General features: G+C 51.6%; 1 protein-coding gene across 4 annotated transcripts in view; it reads left to right on the top strand.

Moving 5' to 3' along the window:
• Positions 1–22,049, top strand: part of HLCS (holocarboxylase synthetase) — a 161,114-nt gene that overhangs the window by 14,109 nt on the left and 124,956 nt on the right. For 3 of the 4 annotated variants that reach the window (XM_059686438.1, XM_059686437.1, XM_059686440.1), the window contains exons 3-5: positions 5,437–5,599; positions 7,503–8,449; positions 11,311–11,493. In XM_059686438.1, the coding sequence (XP_059542421.1) occupies positions 5,437–5,599; positions 7,503–8,449; positions 11,311–11,493 (1,293 nt within the window). Of the gene's footprint in view, positions 1–864; positions 1,105–5,436; positions 5,600–7,502; positions 8,450–11,310; positions 11,494–22,049 lie in introns of all 4 variants that reach the window. The other variant, XM_059686441.1, reaches the window with a different exon arrangement.

The raw sequence follows: 22,049 nt of genomic DNA, 5'->3' as shown, positions 1-22,049 counted from the left end.
ACATTTATTGGTTGCCTCCCTTAGGCGCCCTGACCAGGGGTTGAACCTGCAACCTTTTTGTTGTACAGGATGATGCTCCAACCAACTGAGCCCTTCCCGGCTGAGGTGCTTAGTTCTTTTTTTTTTAATATATTTTATTGATTTTTTTACAGAGAAGAAGGGAAAGGGATAGAGAGTTAGAAACATCGATGAGAGAGAAACATCAATCAGCTGCCCCCTGCACACCTCCTACTGGGGATATGCCCGCAACCAAGGTACACGCCCTTGACCAGAATCCAACCTGGGACCCTTGAGTCCGCAGGCCAACGCTCTATCCACTGAGCCAAACGGGTTAGGGCGAGGTGCTTAATTCTTAATTTTTTTTGGGGGGGGGGGCGGGTGGTGGGGTTGTTGACAGATGCCTACCCACCAAGGGTGCGATCCAGTTAACTCATTTTGTCTGTGGTCAGAGTTTGGCGGGCCTTGCGGCCGGAGCTGGATTGTCTGGAGCTAGCTTTCTGAGCGCCTTGGCTTTTACACCCAAGTCCATTTCTTAGGTTGGGCTTCAGAACCTAAGGAGGCGCTGCCGTCATAGCTCACTGTCTTCTCACGACGTCTGCAGGCCTGTTCAGGTTGATTGCTCGGTGGGGTTTTGCCTTTTGGGTGCCTTTATGAAACTATGTATGCACTTTACAACTCAAAAATCGTTTGAATTTGACAGTATCCTAAGTTATTCAGTAGAAAATATCTTATTTAAGAGAGACTTTTAAACCTGATGAGATCTTACATTCTTCCACATTAAAAATTTTTAATTGATTTAAAAAAATTTTATTGATTTCTTTTTTTCTTTTCTTTTTTTTCTTTCTTTCTTTTTCTTTTTTTTAGAGAGAGAGGAAGGGAGAGGGAGAGAAACATCGATGTGAGAGCATAACATTGATCAGCTGCCCCCCGCACAATCCCCGGATCGAGCCCACAACCGGGCATGTATGTGTCCTGACTGGGAATCGAACCAGCAACCTTCCAGTCACAGGACAACACCCAGCCAACTGAACCACACAGCCTGGGGCCAATCTGTCACATGTTTAGGACGATACAACCCTTACAGATGCTGAAAGCGATACCTTTGTGAGTAGGGGGTCTCTCGGATGGCTTTCACTGGCGCCTCCCGGCGCTGCCATTCCCCGTGGCCGAGGACGGTGTTCGGCTGATGGAGCAGAGACCTCGCTGCCTGCTGTCATCCGTGCCGCCTGCAGTCACTTGCTCATGGCAGGACTCTGCACCCCCCTTCTTTGAGGAACCCCTTTGTCCAGGGCCGCCCAGGGCTTCCTGAGCTTTGATCTTTGGGAGCCAGCCTTTTCTTTCTCTGCCCTGGTGTTTCCATCTCCGACTGCAAACTGGAAGGGTCCTGTTTGCTTTCTGTCCCCGGAAGACAAACACCCCCGGCCCGGAGGAGATGGGTGACGGCGGCTCCGCTTTGATCAGAGCACCGGCTCCGGCTCCGCTGCTGTGGCGTTTGCATGGTCGGTGGCTCCTGGACCACGTTCCTAGAAAAAGGACAGGCGCTTCGGAGAGGAAATGGCTGGCCGAGTTGGGAAACCTGATCAGGGACGTGTGGATATTGTTCTCTGCGGCTTCCTGCCCACCCCTGGCTTTGTTTATCTCCTGCTTCTCTGTTCGGGGTGAGGAGTTAATGACCGGCTCCTTTTACACTGAGTGCTGCCTTCCGGGAGGGGCTCCACCCGCTCGCTCCTGCGGCTGCTAAATCAGCGATGGAGCCCCTGACGCTGGGCGGGTGTCCCCTGGCCAGCACCCCTGCTCTTAGATCGCCCGCCATAGCGCTCAGAACAGAGATGGTTTCAGCTCCTGCAGGAGGTGGCACTGTCCTCTTCATGCTTCCCTTCACCCTCGTCTGAAAAGGCAGCTCTTGCCACGGTGGGAGTTTCCCTGCGCAGCTCCTGAGCTCACACCCTTCCTCAGTTCTCAAGGCTGGACGTCGGCTCGTTTGTCTGAATTGGGAGCGTCACCTCTCATTTGATCAGTGATGTCCCCTTTGCGATGCAGAGTCCGACTGCACCGTTGGTCAGCCTGACCCCCCGGGTGAACCCCAGTCACCCTGGGCGTGCGTCGGGGGGGGGGGAGGGGGGCGGGGAGCAGTGACAAGGTCCGGGGGAGGCTGCAAGTGGAGCTAAAAGGAAATTCAGAGGCTTGTCTTCCTCTGCAAATTCCAGGCCAGTTAATGGGTTTCAACCTTTTAACCTTAAAGACTTGCATGTATTATTTTTCCCTCTAAGACAGTCTTTATCAACCATAATTTACAATTATTGTTTCCCTTAGGAGAAAGGTTCAGTTCAATTTGAATTCTCTCTGAGAGAGAAATGAAATACTGAAAACTCAGATTTTGTGGGGTAGGATTGAGCCTTGGGAGGCCCAAACCATTGCGGTAGGTACGATGTCCCCCCCCACCCCATCCCCCCAACCAGTTTTTGCTCACTTGCGGGTGGTGTGGTCCCTGCTGAGCATACTTGCTCTGAGGGCTCCACGTTTTGGAATAAGAGCGCCCCCTACGGGCCAGGTGCCTTATGTGTCACCCCATTTAGCGCTCCCAATAGTCTTCCCAGGTAGGTAGGTGCTCTTGCTGTCATCAACACCTTACAGACAGGAAACCACAGCAGAGAAATTGAGTGACTTACTTGGGTCACCCAGCTGTTAGCCAAAGGAGCCAGGATTCAGCTTTGGGAAATCAGACCCTGGAGTCCTCTCACTCCCTAGGCCAGCGGTTCTCAACCTGTGGGTCACGACCCCTTTGGGGGTCGAACGACCCTTTCACAGGAGTCGCCTAAGACCATCGGAAAACACATATATAATTACATATTGTTTTTGTGATTAATCACTATGCTTTAATGATGATCAATTTGTAACAATGAAATTGGGGGTCACCACAACATGAGGAACTGTATTAAAGGGTCACGGCGTTAGGAAGGTTGAGAACCACTGGAAGGGAAAAGAGGCCGGTGCCCCCCACTCAAACAGTCAGGTACTGCATGTTTTAAAAATTCTCGTGGCACACCGGTTGGAAATCACTGACTCAGCATAATGTGTTCAAGATTCATCTATGTTGCACCATGTATCGCTGCTTCATTCCTTTCACAGCCAAATCCATTGTACGGGTATATACATTTTCTTTCTCCACTCATCAGTTGATGGACGTTTGGTTTGTTTCCACTCTTTGGCTATTATGAATCATTCTGCTGTGAATATTTGTGTACAGTTTTGTGTGTGGACATATGTTTTCAGTTCTCTTAGGGATATGCTTAGGAGTGGACTTGCTGGGTCACTGGTAACTCTGTGTTTAACTTCTGAGGAATTGTCAAATTCTTTTCCGGAGACTTGTACCATTTCACATTTCTACCAGCAATGTACTAGGGTTCGGGTGTCTCAACAGCCTCCACAACACTTGCCATTGCCCATCTTTGATGCTAGCCATCCGAGTAGCGGTGAAGTATTTCATGGTGGTTTTGATTTGCGTTTCCCTAATGACCGATGACGTGCAGCATCTTTTCAAGTACTTATTGACACTTGTATATATATATATATATATTTTTTTTTTTTTTTTGAGAAATGTGTTTCAGATCCTTTGCCCATTTTGAAATTGAATATCTGTCTTTTTATTGGTGAGTTACAGGAGTGCTTCATATATTGTGGACACAAGTCTCTTATCCGATATATGATTTATAAATATTTCCTCCCGCTTTGTTGATTGCCTTTTCATTTTCTTGAAAGTTTTCCCTGAAGCACAGGAAATTTGTCTGTTTTTTCCTTTTGTTGCTTGTACTTTTGGAGTCCTAGCTGAGAAACCATTGCCTGATCCAAGGTCATGACATTTTGTGCCAATGTTTTCTTCTATGAGTTTTGTGGTTTTAGCTCTCATTGACGATTTGATCCAGCTGGAGTGAATTGTACATGGAGTGAGCGGGGTCCATTTCATTCTTCTGTCTGTGGAGATCCACTCGCACCAGCATGCTTGTCACTCTTTCCCCGTTGACTTGTCTTGGTGGCCTCGTCCAGATGCTTGGCTATACATGTGTATGTTTGTTTCTATCCTCTCAGTTCTGTTCCATTGATCTATTTGTCCATTGGACCTTGACTTTTGCGCCCAAGTTCCCCGGAGGAGCAAGTACCCTCAGGGCAGAAGTGGTTTGGCTTCTGGGAATTTCCCTTCACTCTGTAGGTCCCGGATTTACCCCGGCATTTGGCTTGGCAGTTCTTCATTACGTCGTCATTCATCAGTGCTTTTAAGATGCTGTTTTAATTACTTCATGCAGCATTTTTCATTGTTTTCAGCAAGAGTTCTAAAAATCTAGCCTACCAATAAAAAATAGAATTCAAAGTTATATATCTCTGACTTTGAGATTTGGGGCAGTATGTTTCAGAGAAGATTAATTTTGGGAAGTAGGGAAGCTATTCATGGCATCTTAAAAAATGATCACTGTTTACTGTTGCTTTTAAAGTCAGAATGTCTAATAGCTGGTGATTAATTTCATTCATTTGGCACTTTTTTTTTTGTCCCAAGTTTTCTGCTTGGGGCAGTATATATTTTTAAGGTGTTAACACAACAAGCCCATAAGACTGTGGGTATTGATACTACCATTTCTCCCTGTTTTACGAGTGAGGGAACAGACCTGCGAGGTTCTGATGCCTGAGGACACCCAGCCATGATTAGCTGAGTTTGACCCAGACCCATGTCCTCGGACTCCAGAGCCAGGCCCTGGACCCCAGGGCTCCCCTTCTCCATGTCTCAGTTAGAAATGCTTCTATAACAACTGGAAGGCTTAAGGCACCGAGTGTTTGTCTGCTGTCGACCCCCCCTCCCTCCCCTCCCCTCCCCGTCGTGGTGAAAACGGGAACCGGGACGGGCAGGAGCTCTGTGGAGAGGCCTGGCGTTGTCCTCACTGCTCAGGAACCATGGGGAGGCAGGTCTAAATCTGATTCCGGGCTGCAGCTCCGGAGTCTGAAGCAGCAGCCGGGGTCACGCTCAGGGCCCTGACGCTTTCTGCGCTCCGGGGAGCGTCCTTGTAGTGGGCTGTGATCCCCGCTTTGAGAAAGGCTGGTCTGCGGGTTACATGATGAATCACCGCATAGTGTGGACTTGTTGTTTACTCCGATTTCTGTTACTAAAGGGCAGGCCGATGTTTTCCCAGGGCCTGGGGGATGGCTCTTTCCCCCTTTAGTGCCTAGAAAAGCAATTGAGACGTGAGTTAGTTTGAAAGGAGAGGGTTGTAGTTAGAACTTTGTAAGCCCTGCGTTGGGCAGAAATGAGAGGGTCCCAGCAGCACAGCTTTGATGTAATAGTGCAGCGGGTGGGCGGGGAGGGGGCGCTGAAGGGGAAAATGAAGCACCTCCTTAGTTTAAGAAGAGACACCCTAACCTCTCTTTTTCTTCCTCCCATTTTCCCCTCAGATTGTGAGGTGGTCAGACTGTTGTTTGCCGTTAGCTTGCAGACCTGGGGACCCTTACCAGTTAATCGCCAAAGCGAGCGTGGATGACTTCAGCAAGCTGGGGGTGGCGTTCATGGAAGACAGACTCCAGATGGCTAACGGGTTGATACCCCAAAAGATTGTTTGTAAGTAACTTTAAACATTTTTAATTTATATATATATATATATATATATATATATATATATATATATATATATTTAATATATTTTTATTGATTTCAGAGAGGGAGAGAGAGATAGAAACATCAATGATGACAGATAATCATTGATTGGCTGCCTCCTGCATGTCCCACACTAGGGATCGAGCTTGCAACCTAGGCATGCGCCCTTGACAGGAATCGAACCCAGGATCCTTCAGTCCACAGGGCAACACTCTATCCACTGAGCCAAACCAGCTGAGGCTAATCCTTTATAATAAAAGGCTAATATGCAAATCGACTAAATGGCGGAACAACCGGTCACTATGATGTGCGCTGACCACCAGAGGGCAGACACTCAATGCAGGAGCTGCCCCCTGGTGGTCATTGTGCTCCCACAGGGGGAGCGCCACTCAGCCAGAAGCGGGGGAGCCTCTCCCATCTCCATAGCAGCCCTAAGGACCCCTTGGCGGACATCCCCCAAGTGGTCCCGGACTGCGAGAGGGTGCAGGCTGGGCTGAGGGACCCCCTGCCCAGTGCACAAATGTTGTGCACCAGGCTTCTCTCTCTATATATTTTGATTTCAGAGAGGAAGGGAGAGGGAGAGAAACATAGAGATATCAATGATAAGAGAATCATTGACTGCCTCCTGATTGAGCCCACAACCAGGGCATGTGACCTGCCCGGGAATCAAACCATGATCTCCTAGTTCATAGGTCAGCGCTCAACCACTGAGCCATTCCCGCTGGGCTGTTTGTAAGTAACTTTAGATGTTTTAATTATAGCAGACATCATAGGTGATTAGCTTGTGTACTGTTGAGTACTCCTATTTAGTATGACTTACTGGTAAGTGAATGCTTATTCTCAGTTTAATTAAGTCAACAGGTTAGATTTCCATAATAGTATAAAGTTCATATATGTGCCAAGGTTTTTTGAGGAGCTTACCCCTGAAAATATCATGAGTGCTTTTAAAATCCTTAAACAAGGAAATCCCATAATCGCACTGTGTGAGCTAGCGTGGAAATTCAGAACCCGTGGAATAGTTACTAGTATTTTTCCCAACCTCCTACAGACTAACTAGTTTCTAATCTAGATTTAGTGTGATTGAATGGAAAGCATAGACAGTGTTACTATGAAGTTCTAAATCTTAGTTTTTTTATCTGAAATATATACTATGCATACCACAATATTTTGGGAAACATTTTTTTTATTTTTTTAAGAAACATGCACAATGGTCTTCCTTAATTAGGCCTCAAAGCTGGCTTTCCGGGTCCAGGAATGTCTTCGTTGGTGTCTTGAGCAAATGACTGTTCCTTACCAGCTCGGAAGTTTGTGTAAATCACTTGCTTTTCCCATTTGCCACCTGCATATGCTGAATCCCATGCCAGATGCAGAGCAGGTGCTCAGTAAATGTTTTTTGAATCAGTGATTGTAGATGATACTCCAGTCCTGAGAGCAGACACTGGAAAGACCCTTCTTCTGGCCCAGCTGAGGGGGCGCCCTGGGAGTGGCTTTCCCAGGGGTGTGCTTGGATAGGCCCAGAAGAATACCTTTCTGTTTTGTCGTTTCATTATCATATCGGAGAGGGACACCCAAGAAACTGAATCTAGAAATAAGTGGGCAAAGTGACCTCTCGGAAACTCACTTTCTTCACTCGTCAGCGGGGGAATCTGAGATTTTCCGACTCAAAGGTGTTGTGAGACCATCAGGGGCCCCCTCCTGGCAGGCGGGAGCACTTACCTGGTTCCAAAGGGTGCTGCAGGGTTAGGTGGGGAGGCCGTGGGTGCCCAGGAACCTGAGGCAGGGAACGCAGGGAGCGCCGTGGGGTTTTGAACAGAGCAGCAGGACAAACCAGAGAGGTGACTGAGTGTCTTTTCTGCTCATGCGTCAGCGGTGCACCTGCAGGACTCCACTCTGCAGGAGCTTAAGGACCAGGCCGCGACCAAGCCAGCCCGCAGCCTGCAGCCGAGCCCCGAACCTGCTGTCCAGGGTGAGCCTGAGCCGGGCGTCATGGAGCACGTTGGCAAAGATGACCCGGCGGTTCTTGGTGCAGAACCCACCCCAGGGCGAGGCGGCGCCTCCGGGAACGAGGCCGCTGGGGAGAGCGACAGAGGAGAGGGCTGCACCGAGCTCTGCGGCCTCCACCTGTCTAGTTGCCACGAGTGTTTGGAGCTGGAGAACAGCACCATCGAGTCCATCAGGTTTGCATCTGCAGAAGACATCCCCGATCTTCCCTACGACGCCAGCGGCAGCGGGGAGGGTGCGGCTGAGGCCATCTGCCCCGAGAGAGAAGGGAGGAGAACCAACCTCACGGGGAAGGCGCCCAACATCCTCTTCTACGTGGGCTCCGACTCCCAGGAGGCCCTGGGCCGGTTGCAGCAGGTCCGGGCCGTTCTGGCTGACTGCGTGGACCCCGACAGCTACACGCTCTACCACCTGCCGGAGGAGAGTGCGCGCCAAGACCCGTGGCCAGACAACTGCCTGCTGTTGGTCATTGCCACCAGGGAGCCTATTCCCACAGACGTGCAGCAGAAGTTCCTGGCCTACCTCTCCCAGGGCGGGAAGGTGCTGGGCCTGTCTTCGTCCTTCACGTTGGCTGGCTGCCAGGTGACCAGCAAGGACGCGCTGCAGGAGACGGTGCAGAGCCTGGTCTTCTCCAAGGCCGACCAGAGCCAGGTGACGCTCAGCGTCCTGAGCAGTGGCTGCGTTTATGAGCAGGGGCCCGGGGAGCCGCTCCGCCCGGGCCAGCTCCAGGGCCACCTGGAGAACGAGGACCAGGACAGGCTGATTGTGCAAGTGCCTTTTGGAGCGCGTGGAGGAGAGGCTGTGCTCTGCCAGGTAGGCGGCCGGTGCCCCTGTGGTGATCTCTGGGTACGTCTGACGGGGAATGTGCTGGCACAGCTGTGCTTTGCCAGGTCGGAGAGTCTGCACCGAGGGCACTTTTGACCTGCGGCTGGGAGTTTCTGCTGATGGGAGGAGATGGGTTAGATCAGGGCTTTCCTGTCGCGTGAATATCTCACCTAACCGGAATACTCGTGAGGGAGGAACGTTATTTATTTCAGAGAGAGAGAGAGAGAGAGAGAGAGAGAGAGAGGAACATTAGTGATGAGAGAGAGAGAGAGAGAGTCATGGATCGACTGCCTCCTGCACGCCCCACACTGGGGATGTGTCCACTATCAGAATTGAACCCAGGACCCTTCAGTTCCCAGGCTGATGCTCTATCCACTGAGCCAAACCAGCTAGGGCGGAATCTTTTTATTGAATTAGGGAACTGTTTCCTTTTTTGTTGTTTTAATTTTTTAAAGTATATTTTTATTGATTTCAGAGAGGAAGGAAGAGGGAGAGATAGAAACATCAATGATGAGAGAGAATCATGGATCAGCTGCCTCCTGCACGCCCCCTGCTGGGGATCGAGCCCACAACCTGGGCATGTGCCCTGACTGGGAATTGAACTGTGATCTCCTGGTTCATAGGTCGACGCTCAACCACTGAGCACCCCAGCCGGGCCGTTGTTTTAATTTTGTATGCTGTCTCTTTCCAGCCCTCCTGAGTCTTTTTGGTTTTCTGACCAAACATTTTTCAAGGGTATAGGTTTGTTTCTTTACCATTTTTCCCGCTCATTTGTCCCTAAGATGCATATAAACAAGCAATCTGGACATTGGGACAGATGAACATGGGCGACCAATCCGGTTTTCTCTAGGTTGCAAACCACATGGATTTGTTTTTGGAGGCCTAATACATGTTCGTCTTCTCTTTCTCTCTGCAAATACGGTAACTATGGTAACTGCACTCTCAGAAAATCCACTCTACAACCCGACTTCCTAGGGCCGTATTTCAGTTTTGAAGAGCGAACTTTACCGCCCGGTGCACAGACTTGGCCTAGAAAATTGATTCGGCACCGTGGCGACCGTTCCTCCGAGCTGCACAGCAGGCCTGCTCGCTGCTGCGTCTAAATTGGCCCCACTGCTGTCATAAAATCCGATACCGCATGCGTCGCTCCAGGAAAAAAGGCGATATGATGCAGCTTCAAAAATCAGATTCAGGGGATTAGCGTGTCATCTCTGATCCCAGACGACTTCCAGTCTCTGGGGCAGGGTCACTGCTCTCTCCTCAGGCCTGTGTCACGACGATACCTCGCCGCCGAGATCAACCAATAAATAGCATCACAGGCTGGTTAGTTTCCTCTTGCCCTGTTGGGTTTCATAGCCTTCATCTTTGCCATAAATCGAGTAATGATGTAACCCAGTAAGAGGAGGCTAAGTACTGCAGCCACAGCTGCACAGTCGGTGGTGGCCTGGCGGCAAGGGGTGCCCGCGGCGCTGTTGCCGTCCGTCACCACGGGAAGAGGGGGTCTGCGGCCCTGGCCGTGCCGGGCAGGTTGGCAGGGACATTTAAGGCTGTGGATTATGCTGACATTAGGTTATCAGAGGGGCACGGAGTTTGGCATGAAATGCAGATAAAATCTCTACAATGGATTAAAAAATATCTCTACATATATCTCTACATATATCTACATATATATATATAAACAGGGTGGACAAAAGTAGGTTTACAGTTGTGAGTACACAAAACACAGAGTTTATTCTTGATCTATTACTTGTTAATTATTGTATTATATTCCATACAAGCAACCTACTTTTGCCTCACCCTGTATATTGTATACATGTACATTGTATTGAATATTAATTTTATTTGTGTAAAAATTTTCAAATTTTTAATTATAGTTGACATGTATTAGTTTTAGACAGACAACATAGTGGTGAGACATTTCTGTACCTTGTGAAGCGATCACCCCAATTAGGCCAGTGCCCACCTGACACCACATGGAAATAGAGCTTTTTCTTGGTTAACTTGCCAGGTGGCAGAAGTGGTCCCCCTTCACGCAGAGTCCCACCCGCGGCTTGAGGACATTGCTTGTGTCCTCTGTTGTGGGGCCGTCTGTGCCTTGTCGGGTGTTAGCGGCCTCACCCACTAGGTGCGAGTGGCGTCCCCTCCCGCTGATCGCCCAGTGAGAATCTGATCTGGAGGAGCTGTGAGTTCCGGGACGTTCCTCTGTCGTAAGACACAGACCTTTCATCGATAGGCGGTGCTGTTTCAGTGTTAACCACATGACCCAGCCTGAACTGAGTGCCTGAAGTTCCCGGTCTTAAACTCAGTCAGGTGAAGGGGGTGTGGGGCAGCCTTTCCCGGGTCCCCCCAAGCCACGCATCTGCCTGGATTCCTGCAAACACACTTAAAGGCGGCTCGGAGGACTGCCTCCCCGGTTGCTTCCCAGTGGTTATGGCCACCAGGTAGAGTGGGGCCTCCCGCCGCACCCCGTGCGCCTGCCGGTCAGTGGTGACTCCACATGGGCTCGCAGCACACCCGTGCTTCTCAGGGTCGGTCAGCCATATACTCGTAACCAAGTGAAGTGACTTGCCCAAGGCCCCCAGGCTGGTCAGTGGGAAAAGCTGGGACCTGAGAGAGTTGCTTACTATCCTGGGCCGTTTCCACCGTGGCCCCTCGGCCCGACAGCCACGGTTTTCCCGGGCTCTTCTGAATCTTCTTACTGCTTGGCGTTCCCTTCCACATGTTCAGGTTCAAAGGTATATCCTGTCGCTAGTTAGAAGGATCACGGCCGCGTTTTCAGAAACACTGCCAGACACCGTTTTTGTGAATGTTCTCAGTGCCCCCCTTATGGAGTGGTGCCTCCCCCTCAGGTGCACCTGGAACTACCTCCCGGCTCTCCAGTTGTGCAGACTGAAGAAGACTTCAACCTGCTCAAGTCCAGCAACACGAGGAGGTACGAAGTCCTGAAGGAGATCCTGACCGCCCTCGGCCTCCGCTGTGACGTGCAGCGCGTCCCTGCCTTAACGCCTCTTCACCTGCTGCCGGCCGCGGAGGTGAGTGTGCTCAGCGGAAGGCCACCGAGGCGCCCTTCTCCACACAGTCACCCTGGCCGGTGTGGCTCAGTAGGTAGAACGTCGGCCTGCCGACCACAGGGTCCCAGGGTTCAATTCTGGTCAAAGGCACGTACCTTGGTTGCAGGCTCCTCTCCAGCCCAGGCCCTCGTTGGGCGCGCGCAGGAGGCAACCAGTCAATGTGTTTCTCTCACATCGATGTTTCTCTGTCTTTCCCTCTCTCTTCCACGCTCCCTAAAAATCAATGGGAAAATATCCTCGGGTGAGGATCAACAACAACAAAAATGGTCAGCATGGCCCTGACTCGTCGTGGCAGCGGGCTTCCACTTTGATTTCTATTTTTGATTTTTCTATTTGGGCCTCTGCACAATCTTAAAGATGTCCACGTGTAACTCATGTATTTGGCATCTGCATCACAGGGAGGGCGAGAAGATGGTTAGAATGTAGAAGGTGTTTAGTCTTAAAATTCTGGCCCGTCCCACGTTAAGGGGAGAGGGTCACTGTCTGATGTGCCAGGAGGTACTTGGAAACCACAGTTACGCGCTTGGGATTAAAAGCCGTCGTTTGATGTGGACCCTTCTCAGCGAATCTCTGGAAGGGGGCGTCCCCGGTTTTGTTTTCTTTTTGTGCCGACGCCTGCCACCTTGTGGCCAATCCTAGCTGTGTCTGCCAGGAAAGGGCCTGAGCCGGGAATGCCTGCGGGGATTTGCCTGGCCTGGAGTCTGCGTTGGATGCCTGTGGTGGGTACCTGGTTTGAGCAGGTTGCTAAGCCCAGGTGAGGCTTCTTGCCAAGCTGTCAGTTTCTTATTAATTGTGGCAAATTATTCTGTGGGTCTGTTTCTGTTGCCTTCCCTAAATAGGGGAGGGGCTGAGTTCAGTGACATAACCGAGCAGGTTCAGCAAATACCCACTAGCCCAGGCGACTCTAAACACCACACTCACCTGCTTTCCCTTGAAGAGAATGCACTCTATCTCCTACCCCAACATTTAAAGGAGGAGCAGCCCTCCTTGGTTACACTTCGTCCTGTGGCAAACACTGTGCAGAGCAGAGCAGAGCTGTGAGCCTCCCATGGAGAAGAGAGACACAAAATTTGGAGCATTTAAGAGTAGGATTTTTAGTCCTAACCGGTTTGGCTCAGTGGATAGAGTGTTGGCCTGCAGACTGACAGGTTCGATTCCTGTCAGGGGCATGTACCTTGGTTGCCGGCACATCCCCGGTGGGGAATGTGCAGGAGGCAGCTGGTCGATGTTTCTCTCTCAATGATGTTTCTAACTCTGTATCCCTCTCCCTTCCTCTCTATAAAAAATCGATAAAATATATTAAAAGAAAAAGAGTAGGATTTTTATAGGAGTATTTGAAGACTAGATGAAATAACATATGTGGAAGTTCTGTGTAAAGAGTACAATTATTATTTTAAAAATATATTTCTTTATTGATTTCAGAGAGGAAGGGAGAGGAAGAGAGAGAGAGAAACATCAATGATGAGAGAGAATCATTGATTGACTGCCTCCTGCACTCCCCCTACTGGGGATTGAGCCCACAATTTGGGTGTGTACCCTTGGCCAGAATCGAACTGGGACCCTTCAGTCCACAGGCCAAAGCTCTATCCACTGAGCCAGACCAGCTAGGGCAAGAGTACAATTATTGATATTAAGATTAGATTGTTGAGAGGTTAAATTACAAGAGTCTAGTGCTTCTATCAAGTGACTGGTGATATAGGTAATGATTTTAATTTAAAAATTAATAAAGCAACAGGTGCTTTTTTTCCATCTAAGAACATTCTTTTACTAGAGGCCTGGTGCACGAATTCGTGCACCAGTGGGTCCCTCGGCCTGGCCTGCGGGATCGGACCGAAACTGGCTCTCCGACATCCCCTAAGGGGTCCCGGGTTGCGAGAGGGCACAGGCCAGGCCGAGTAACCTCACCGGTGCACGATTGGGGCCGGGGAGGGACACAGGAGGTTGGCCAGCCAGGGAGGGACCATGGGAGGGCTCCAGGGCCTGTCTGGCCTGTCTCGCTCAATCCCAATCGGCCGGACCCCAGCAGCAAGCTAATCTACTGGTTGAAGCGTCTGCCCCCTGGTGGTCAGTGCATATCATAGCGAGTGGTTGAGTCGTCTTAGCATATTATTAGCATATAACGCTTTGATTGGCTGAATGGACGACCAGATGACCGGATACTTAGCATACTAGGCTTTTATTATGTAGGACTAGAGGCCTGATGCACAAAATTCTTGCGAGGGGCTTGGCCATCGCAGCCGCCGTGGCTTGCCTTGGTCCTTGTAGCCATGGCAGCTTGCTTCGCCCTCGCAGCCCCGGTTTTGTCCTGCAGGTTGTCCAGAAGGACGTCCGGAAGGTCGTTTGGCTGTCCATTCTAATTAGCATATAACGCTTTTGTTATTATAGATTGCATTTTCATTACACAGCGTTTAGTCAGTCTGCACGCTTTTTAATGGGTGCTCCTGAGAATTAATGGTGTGACTTTTGTTTGCACCTGTCTCAGGAAATCAAAGCTCGCCGTCATTTATCTGTTTAGTGCGTTCCGTTAATAGAAGGAAAAGCTCCACCTCCATCTATCTGGTGGCTGGAGCATAAAAAAGTATCAAAATTAAGCTGGTCCTCAGAGCTTCTGCTCTTGTAGACGACCCCCCTACAGACCTGCCACCTGGCGGAAGGGACAGAGCCATGTGGGCACGGGGAGATGGGACTGTCACTCTCAGGCCCCCCCCCCCTTTCCTGGGCATGGAGGGCTGAGGCTGGACATGTGAGGAAGTGCCTGCCTTCCCCGGAGGCTCATGGCCAGAGAGGCCAGGGAGCAAGACAGACCAGGGCTTGCCCTTGGCCGCGCTCCCTGACCTTTCCCGGGAGTTCTGACCTTGCTGGTCTTGGGACTTGCACCTCTAGACTCTTAGAGCAATGGAGAAGAAGGTGAGCCCAGGTTATCTTCCTGTGAGCAGAAGTTTGGGACTCGAGGCTTTTCCTCGGCCTCCTTTAGGGTGGCTATAACCCTACATACCGAAGGCTTTGAATCGGGCATGTGCTCACATTACAAAACACAGCAGGTGCTTCCTCCTCTTGGGGATCCATGTCCCCCTGTGGATTGGTAACCCCTGTTCACAAACCGTGGACGTGAGATGCTTGAACAAGATCGAGGCACGTATTTGTTCTGTAGACACGGATATTGCACAGACTTCAAGCCCGCCAGCCCCGGGACACATCTGACTTCGGAGAAGAGTAATATTTCGAGTCTCCGTTTGCTGTGGTTGATCTTAGATGTCTACTGTGGCCTCCTTTTCCCTCCCAACGGCTTCTCTCCGAGGGGTTGCACTTAGGGAGCCCGAGGAGCTGAGCGAGGGAGTGCATGTCCTCATTTCTTAGTGCTTATTAATTTCTCCCAGAAGAGTTGGGCTGTGCTGTGGAAGGGAAGGGAAGAATTTAGGGCTTTAGAGTGTGTTTCCTGGGATACACGTTCTGTACACGAGTGCGAAGGTGGCTACTCGCCCACCATGACGGGCTTTCTGGGGCGGCTGGGGGATTCCTGCTCTTCTCCTGACGCCGGGCCCAGACGTTTCACAACAGCTCCTGGGCCCTGTGCTGGGGGCTCAGTGTTCCTACAGACGGATGGCAGGTTGGGACTAGAGCCCTTTGCCTCTGCTTTGCTTTCCCGCGGCCTTCTTAGTAGGTCTCATTGGTCCCCATGGGACGAAGTTGGCAGCGGAGAGTTCTTGGCGCCCTGGCACCCCGGGGTGTTAACGCAGCCCACCCTTAGATTCATCCCCTGCCTTCTTCCCAATCACCGCCTGCGCGGGCTCTCTGCTTCCTGCGAAATACTCCGTGACCACACGGTGTCGCTGCTGAGCCAGGCTGCCTGGTCAACAGTCACCCTGGCACCGTAAAGTAGTCCGGAGGCTTAGTTTTTCCCTCGCGACATCACCGTGTGATTTCACAGTATAATTTAGTAGTTTTCCACGATGCTGGCGACGCTTTCTTCTGGGTCCGTAGCGATGATTTCAGTGTCACAGTTCATAATATTCATCTTCCATTCAACATCGACTGTGGACGAGGTGCCATTACAGGATGGACTATGAAAGAACCAAATATACACACTGGTTATCTAAATAGTTTCACTGCATGCCAGCTGTGTTTATACAGTGTGGGGCCCAGACACTCGCTCTTTATAGCAAACGGCACGGAAGATTTATGAGGTACCTCGCGCTGCCACGTGACTGCGACATGAATGAAAGAGACGGGCACGGGATCCGGCTAGAAAAATGGGCCCCAAGTACAGTTGGCCCCTGGTATTTGCACGGGGCGTGTTCTGAGACCTTCGTTGGCACCCAGACACCACAGTATCGTGTGATTTCCGCTGCAAAATCCCGCCAGCATGATTTTGCGGTGTCCCCGTGCGTGGTCAGACCGGGCAGCCAGCTCTTGGGGTGCAGACTCCTGGTGGCCAAGCGTACCTCCTCTCTGACCGGGGTCTAGCCGGTTCATCGAGCCTCCCAGAGGCGGGATTGAAATTCGGGCCTCAGCAAATTTATGATCTGTCAAAGTAAACCAGTAAAACATATGAGCATATGCACACCACACACATGTATCCATAGACAAAAGACTGGAAGGAAATACAGTGCATACATGGTATATTTTTGGGTGGTGGGCTAAGAGCAATTGTAATAGGCTTTCAAAACTTTCGTTGTAGTTTTCAAATTTTCTATAATGTACATGTATTATTTTTATAAAGAGCAAAACCAGTTATTAAAAATTAAAAACCAAATCACTCTATGTCAGCAGATTTTGAAGGCATTCCATAAATGGTCAAATCTTGAATAAGAGGCAAAAAGTCCCATATAGCCCCAGCTGGTTTGGCTTAATGGATAGAGCGTCAGCCTGCGGACTGAAGGGTCCCGGGTTTGATTCCGGTCAAGGGCACATCCCCTGGGCTGAGGGCTCGATCTCTAGTAGGGGGCGTGCAGGAAGCAGCCAGTCAATGATTCTCTCTCATCATTGATGTTTCTATCTCTCCCTCCCTCTCTGAAATCAATAAAAATATATTTAAGAGAAAAGTCCCATATAGGTGTTGATATTGGTTTGATGTTTGACACCTGTATTAATTGTATGAAGAGTATTAGCTTTGTTAGTAAACGCTAGGCTTTACTGTGGCTCTCAGGCCCCAGGTGTCCCGGGCTCCTGTGGGTGGGAGGTCCTTCCTGTTCATAATTGGAGCGCCCCTCCACCCCCACTCCCCCCTGCTTGGATGCAGCAGTTTCTTGATGGAACCCCTCGAACTATTTCTCAGAGAGGACCACACTCGTGCTGACACCTAACGGTGAGTCCTTTCCGGCAGGTGACCTCCTTTCCGGGTGTGGGTGGCGCGCCAGGCTCATGAGCCACACGCTGGACCCCAGGGTTCTGTGGAGCGAGATTTCGGGGTGGCCACCACTCCGACCTGCCATTGGCGGTGAGGAGAAGTTAGCAGGAATGTGCCTTCATTGTGGGGCCATGAGTGTGCTTATGAGCATCACCGATTTTATAGAAAAAACAATTCTTCCCCTTACAGAACCTAAAGTCCAACTGAGAAACTCCCCCTCTTGCTTCCATTGTGGTCTCTGCCAGGGACATGGCAGACAGAAGAGGGTGTGCAGTGGTGGCCTGTGGGGTCGGCCCCACATGGATGCGGGAACCCCGACGATGCAGACAGAACCTCAGCCTCCTCCGTCCCTGCAGAGCAGCTGCCTGGGGTCCCTTTCCATCCCCCAGCCCGGGCGGAGGAGGGGGAGGAGGAGGAGGAGGAGGAGGAGGAGGAGGAGGAGGAAGAGGAGGAGGAGGAGGAAGAGGAGGAGGAGGAGGGTGGGACAGTGCCCAACCACCCGCCTGCCCCTTCCCCTGGGACACCCCGCTCCGGTCGGGGAGCACCGGGCTCTTTCTGAAACCACAGAGCGGGGTTCTTTGGAGCATTCCTCTTGCTGATCACTGAGGATGTGGGGGGCCTGAGAGAAGCAGGCTGGATGTTGGCAGCCTTGCAGGGCGATGTGGTTTCTTTGCCTTGGGGTCAAGGTGGAACCGTAACAAGAAGTGACAACGGGTTTGTTATTAGAGCAACTGGCGGAAAATCGCCCTGTCTGTGTGCGTAGCTGGTAGTGTTGCGGGATGGATCAGCTAGGCTTCAAGACAGAAACCAGTCTCACGTTTCAGTTTGATTCAACCCAAATCATTTGCCGTGACAACCCCCCCCCCCCACACACACACCAAATAACAGCAGCACTGCTGATCACGATAGTTTGATAGCCGTAAACATGTCAGAAAATGCCCGTCCAGTCCCTTCCACCAGGAATTCCCTTCTTGATGGTGTTGCTTTATGAAGAATCTTAGCCTAAATCGCACCGTACGGTTCTTATTCTTCCTTCTCCTGCCAGCCACTTCCTGTAGCCACACCGCATGCCTGCTCAGTGTGTGACCTCGCTGCGGGAGTTTCTGGAACACGAGAGACTTCTCGTGCATGGCACTCCTTATAGCTCACCAGGTGCCTCACGCGTGCCGCGGTCTCATCGGCCTCACAGTGGAGAGCCTCAGGTCTGGTGCTGAACGCGTTAGAATTCTCTGGGTGTTTTTTTAGCGGAGCGTCGGGTGCGGAATGCTTCCTCCCTTCACCTTTAATCCTCGTCCTGCGCCGGGAATGTGCAGTGCGGGGAACTTCTGGTGTTACTCTAAATGCAGCTTAGAGACGAGCGATCAGAGGTCCCGGGCAGGAGACGGCCGGGATTCCAGGTGCGCCCTGAATAGCTTCAGACGAGCCAGCGGCGGACGCTGCATGGCAGCTTTTACCACCGGCCCCGGCGAGCCAGCAGCTGGCAGATTAAAGGCAGCCTTTCAAAGCTTCACGGCGATGAATGTTTGCGAGGCTCTTTCATGCCCCTCTGTCTCCTTTTTCCTTCCCTCGCCCTTTCCCTAAACTGGGCGCTTTTTGTTCATTTCAACTGACTTCCTGTTATCAAGCACAATACCCGTGGCAAAGGTGACGTGATGAGTTTTGACATTGAAGCAAAAGGAATGAATGACAGGTGGGGTGGTTTCCTTAGCTGCCTTTCTTCTTTTTTGGCAGGGGGGAGGCTTTTCAGCTACTGTATATACTGTATTCGTATTTGAACCTCGCTTCCACAGGAATGTGTCAGAGCAGCTCCTTTGGAGTGTAAATCCTGGGCTCACATCGAGGCCAAGGCTGATGAGATGTGGTGGGAACCAGGCCCCCCTTGGATAGTTTTCCGCTGCCGCCTGGGGGTGTGAGGGTTTGGGGGTGCCCTGTGCCACCCTCCTGGCTGGCCTGGGGAAGGGCAGCTGTGTCTCCGAGTGGCAGGGACCTCTTCCCCAGCCGCCGTGTCCTGGGGTAGCGGGCGGTTTCACTTCCTCAGACTATTGATATCCACCGAGGTGCAGTCACAGATTTGTGGATGGGAAGCAGGCGCTTTTGGAATAAAAAATCGCCCGGGACCAAATGTTCTGGCCTGAACATCAGGCCCTAATAGCTGCCATGTGTGCGCGGGCCGGGACGCGGCGGGAGCGCCCGGGGAGGCCGATTGAAGCTGCCTCGGGGAGTCTTGTAGCGTCTTGGTCTTCAGAGCAGATTTCTGTCTCCCAGGTCGAAAAAAGACATCCCGGGTGGGAGGGCACGATCAAAGGCCCGCACCCGCCTTGTGGCTCGCGGGCGCGAGGCGTCCGGTCCTCGAAGCGAGGCTCTCGCTCAGTGACGCCGTGGGCTGGGGCCTGCTCTGCCCCGAGTGCCCGCTGCCCTTCGCTCTCCGGGATCTGAAAGGCAGGTGGGGCACCTGGTGTTTACGTCCACGCTCATCCCTTGAGAATGCTGCTCCAGGAACTGTGCCGTCTAGAAAAACGGTTTGTGGTGTTTCTGGGTTTCCAGACCGACGGGCAACTTGTGGAGCCGCGTGGCGTCGAATCCCCTGCCGGCGGGGACCAGCGGCGGCTCCCTGTGCGGGCGGCCGGGAGGCCCGAGGGCTTCTGGGCTTCCTCTGAGAGCCGGCCGGCAGCGCAGCCCGGGAGACTCAGCCCAGGTCGGTCCGCAGGTCTGCCTGTCCATCAGTCTCTTTCTCTCGGAGACAGGAGGGTGCGAGTCACTTTCTTGGTTTTGTTCTTGTTCCGCCCCGTCGCTGCCTCTGAGTAGCTGCCTCTGCCATGCACCGCGGGGCCGGTGTGGCCATGGGGTCTTCCCAGGACCGAGCGCCCCTGGTTCTCCTCTGCGCGATCCCTGCCTGTGTGTCTGCCTTTCTGCAGCTGTTCCCAGGCCTCAGCTTAGGGGCGCCGTCCGTGGGAGACGTGCCGGGGTCACACCTGTGGCTGGTCTCACGGGAGAAGCTCTCCCTCCCAAGGACTCCGGAGCTCACACCCCGTTCGGTCCCTTGAGCAGCACTGGCCATGCCAGCCCCTTCGTCGTTAGGACATTCCTTGTAACCAGTTAACTGCCGCGCGTCCAAAATGGAAACCATCCCCACACTCCACGGTATTTTGAATTTAATTAAAAAAATCAATTTGCAATGAATATTATAAAAATAAATATGTTACTCACATTTTGGGTGTCCTTGAATATTTTCAGCTGAAAATTCTCACGAAAAATGATTTTAAAGTTGGTCCGGGCTGCCACTTAGGGAAAACTTTTTTTTTTTTTTATAGATGCGCCTGGCGGGTGGGGAAGGTCCGCCGCTTGCGTCTCCAGACGCTTATGGCGTGCAGTGGGTTATTTCTGTTCCTCAGTGGTACCTGAGTCTTTCTAACCTTAACATGAATATGACAATATCTGCTCGCATGTTTGTTTTAGCTAAAGCTTCAGGAAAGGGCTGTCCGATGGCTGAGCTAGAACCTGCTCCCCTGACCCTGGGGACGAGGGAGACAGGCTGTCGCAGCGAGAGGTTGCTGCTTGCAGGGAAATAAATGGACTCTCCGTCCACACAGCCTGAAGCGCGATTTTGTTGCATGGGTGTGAGTTGTGTGTGTCTCCCGTGAGTGTGTCTCCCGTGTGTGTGCCCAAGGGTGGGGGGAGAGAGGTTATGGTGAGGAGATGGGTGGTGGTAGCACTCACACCCCCAGATTTACATTCAGGTTCTCAGCAGAACCTCGCGGGCAGATGGCCTGGCCGTGAGCAGCGGAGCCGGCAGGGCGCTGGCCGGGCCTTGCCGGGGTCAGTGTCTTTCCCGAGCCCTGAGCTGTCCAACTCCCGGTTTAATCCTGGTTGCCGTCCGCAGGCAAAGGAGACGTTTGCGATCCTGAAACGGAGCGTCCTTCCTAGAGAGCAGGTGAAGCTTGCCTTCTGTGCACAGGACAGTGCCTGACGGGTTGTCTTCTTGTCTGAGCAAAAATGAGCCCCACCTACACGGCTCATCACAGTGACTGAGCGAGGGCTCCGCGCCCCTCCTGCTCTCAGGCTCCGTAGCTAAGGAGACACGTCTTTTAAAGGAAAACACTCAATCGTGGTTTCATAAATGGAAAAACAATGGTTTATTTTTGGGGGGATGGGGTGGGAGAGTGGGGCATGTCCAGACTCTGCCAGCCTAGAATTGCCTAGATTGTTCTGGAGTACCGCTTCCCGTGGCAACCGCGATGTATGCGATGATTTACAGGTTTTGTTTTGTTTTTGGCTGTTGAGTCCATAAAACGTTTTAAAGGTCAAAGGTCGTCGTTTTGAAGATTCTCCTCTTTGAGGGTATTTTCCTCCCGCGATGATGGGATCAGGCGTCTCAGATTCGCTCAGTGGGTTTGTCACAGACGATGGCTTTTTAAAGGACAGCCGCTGCCTCTGAATTCTCAGTCGCTGACCTCCTCTCTTCGGTTGGGGGAGGGTCGATGACATGACTTTTCACATCGTTTCCCGGACTCTGCAGGGTCATGCTGGTTCCTGGAAAGCAAGTGGATGTAAAACAAACAAAACAACCACAAAAAAACCCCCCAAATTTTAAGTAGTTCCTTTGATGCATTCTTTTCTAAGAATGTGTGATTATAACCATTTTCATTTTAAACTGGAACAGTTTGATCACCTCCATCCACAGGTCAGCTCAGCACAATGAAGGGAAGTTATGCTTCTGCTTTTCCTTATTTCAGGCTCTTTCTCCAATCAGTCTTCCTGTTAATTTAAGAAATACCAGTGCGACATAGAGTAGCAGCCTCAGACGTACAGACCAGGTGTGCTTTTCAAGTTTGTGTGCCCCGGGCGGTTTTCAGATCACGGTGCCGTCACGTGTGTCGGAGGTTTTCTTCCCGCTCACGGGCATCCTCGCTCCGCAACGCGGTCACACCACGGGTCCCACCTCGTGGCGCTGCATCTGACAGACTCTGGCCGGCCACCACGAGCGCGGGGGACCCTGAGTGCTTCTCCCTGCGTCTCCGGAGGTCGACTCAGAATGTAAGGCCTCTCTCTCAGGCCCTGCTCAGACACAGTCTCGTTGGACGCCTGGCAATACCGTGGTAGGTGTCCTTATGGAGAAGTAACGAACTCGCACGGGTAGGTTAATGTTTTCCTTATATTTAAGAAACATTTT

Source organism: Myotis daubentonii, chromosome 3 (assembly GCF_963259705.1).
Source record: "Myotis daubentonii chromosome 3, mMyoDau2.1, whole genome shotgun sequence".
Taxonomy (NCBI): Eukaryota; Metazoa; Chordata; class Mammalia; order Chiroptera; family Vespertilionidae; genus Myotis; species Myotis daubentonii.
The sequence above is the reverse complement of the archived record's forward strand: the minus strand, read 5'-3'. Positions and strand labels throughout refer to the sequence as shown.